Source organism: Rhagoletis zephyria, unplaced genomic scaffold, assembly GCF_001687245.7.
Source record: "Rhagoletis zephyria isolate East Lansing unplaced genomic scaffold, Rhagoletis_zephyria_1.1 Rzeph_scaffold_46256, whole genome shotgun sequence".
In the NCBI taxonomy this organism is placed as follows: domain Eukaryota; kingdom Metazoa; phylum Arthropoda; class Insecta; order Diptera; family Tephritidae; genus Rhagoletis; species Rhagoletis zephyria.
The window spans coordinates 1-2,321 of NW_016203311.1; the positions used below are offsets into that span (position 1 = coordinate 1).

General features: G+C 44.9%; 1 protein-coding gene across 1 annotated transcript; it reads left to right on the plus strand.

The window, feature by feature from the left end:
- Positions 1 to 5: 5 nt before the first annotated feature.
- On the plus strand, positions 6 to 1,205 carry LOC108355496 (protein Malvolio-like; the record flags this gene model as incomplete). The annotated part of the gene is made up of 4 exons (XM_017606657.1): positions 6 to 58; positions 154 to 579; positions 657 to 1,035; positions 1,098 to 1,205. Coding segments are annotated over 4 exons (966 nt in total), but the record flags the coding sequence as incomplete, so codon positions are not given.
- Between the last annotated feature and the right edge of the window lie 1,116 nt (positions 1,206 to 2,321).

Consider the following 2,321-nt stretch of genomic DNA (forward strand, 5'->3'; position numbering starts at 1 on the left):
GGTGCTCTGACTGCGACAAGGACGCTCTCACTCAGGCGGTCAGCATCGTTGGGGCAATGTATGTGGTGCTGCCGAGCAAAATAGAGCACCCAATTTGAGCGCCTATAAACTAATTACTTTTTCATCCTTTCTCTCCCTTCCCCTCCCTCTCAGCATCATGCCCCACAACCTGTACCTTCACTCAGCACTGGTCAAGTCGCGCCGGGTGGACAACAGGAACCGAGCGGAGACGAAGGACGCCAACCGCTACGTGCTCATCGAGTCCTCCATTGCCCTCTTTGTCTCCTTTCTCATCAACCTCTCCGTGACGGCGGTCTTTGCCAAAGGCCTCTTTGGCCGCACCAACGACTACGTCTACGACCTCTGCACGGCCAAGGGCAATCTGAGCTACATCGACTACAACGTCCTCTCCAACGACAACTCCACCTTTGACGCCGACCTCTACAAGGCGGGCATGTTCCTTGGCTGTCGCTTTGGCGCCTGGCCCTTCTACATCTGGGCTATTGGCATTCTGGCCGCCGGGCAAAGCTCCACTATGACCGGCACCTACGCCGGTCAGTTTGTCATGGAGGGCTTTCTGTAAGACAATTACAATTACCAAAGCTAATAGAGCCCACTGAAATGATTCACAACACTCATTTGCCTTTGCCTTCCAGGAATCTCAACTGGCCCCGGTGGAAGCGAGTGCTGCTCACTCGCACCATCGCCATCGCACCTACGCTCGCGGTTACACTTACCTCGACGGTGGACAAGCTGACGGGCATGAACGACTACCTGAACGCGCTGATGGTCATTCAGCTTCCATTTGCCATTCTGCCCACGCTCACCTTCTCCTCCTCGAAGCTGGTGATGGGCAAGTTCTCCAACAACACCTTCAACAAGATTACCGCCACGCTGCTCTCGCTGGTGGTGGTCGTCATCAACGTGTACTTTGTCATTCAGACGGTCATCGGAATTGAGAGCTCCTTCAAGTGGCTCATCTACGGCATTGCCGCCATCTACGGCGTCTTCTACGTCATTTTCGTTCTCTACCTGGTGAGTGTGACTTGATCTTGGAATTGCCGAAAATTTTGTGACACCTTTTCTTTCCTTTTCAGGTTGCCTGCTACCTCAGCGTGCTCAACTACAAGTGCCTCGAATCAATACCCGGAGTGGGCAAATACTTTGCCGAAATCAACGAGCTTGAGTACAAATACACGGAATAGGAGTTATTATAATGTATTTGCCCGTATTTGGGCGATTTTTAGCATCAGCTAATGTCTTTTAAACTTTATTTATTACTTTTTTCACTGTATATTATTTTTCATTAAAAGCTGATTTTACAAATCGATCATCTTTTGAATTTTGAATGCCCAGTAACGCTTTCTGCGTATGGGATCACGAGAGAGTCACATGTCGATTTGTTTTGAAAACATTTCATACAACGCTTGTACTTTTAGTTGTTGATCAGAATAAAACCAGAATTATGGACAAGGATTCTAGAGCCAAAGTTGTCGAGTTGAAGCAGACTAGAGGCAAGTCAAGAACATTTGTTAATCCGCAGACAGTTTATCTGTATCTGTTTCATTTGCAGAATTTTCTCAGTGTCTAAAGTCCGTCGGCGCTCTTATTTCTTTGCTCAAGAATGACCGTTTTTGGGCCGAATACAGTTTATTGATAAAAATGACGCCTAAGATTGCCATTCGCCTTCGCAATTCTCCATATTCTCGATCTCTGGAGCAGGTAAGATTGACGCAAACGCCTCTGTTTAAATGCTTAATGTTGGGTTTTAGCTTTCAAAGGTGACAACTGAATTTAAAAATGCTATTGAACCAAAGTCACCGTTTGATGAAATGAAACTGTTTTTTGAATCGTAAGTTATCAAACATACTTTTTATAACATTAATCCAACTTTTATCGTTTAACAGAGACATTGCCAATGAAAAGATGGACAAAGTTCAGACCACTGTCAAGGAATTCATCAGTCAACAACAACTATTAGCACAAAAGCTGTTTATGATGGGTATCTTATCTCAAAAAGCTTTCAAGTTGTCTCAAGTTTGGCTTGAGCTAGGACAACTAGTGAATCACTTTCTTATGGTCAGCTGTGTTACATCACGAATCTGGTATGCAAACAGTACTGTGAAGTTAAAGCTNTGAAAAGATGGACAAAGTTCAGACCACTGTCAAGGAATTCATCAGTCAACAACAACTATTAGCACAAAAGCTGTTTATGATGGGTATCTTATCTCAAAAAGCTTTCAAGTTGTCTCAAGTTTGGCTTGAGCTAGGACAACTAGTGAATCACTTTCTTATGGTCAGCTGTGTTACATCACGAATCT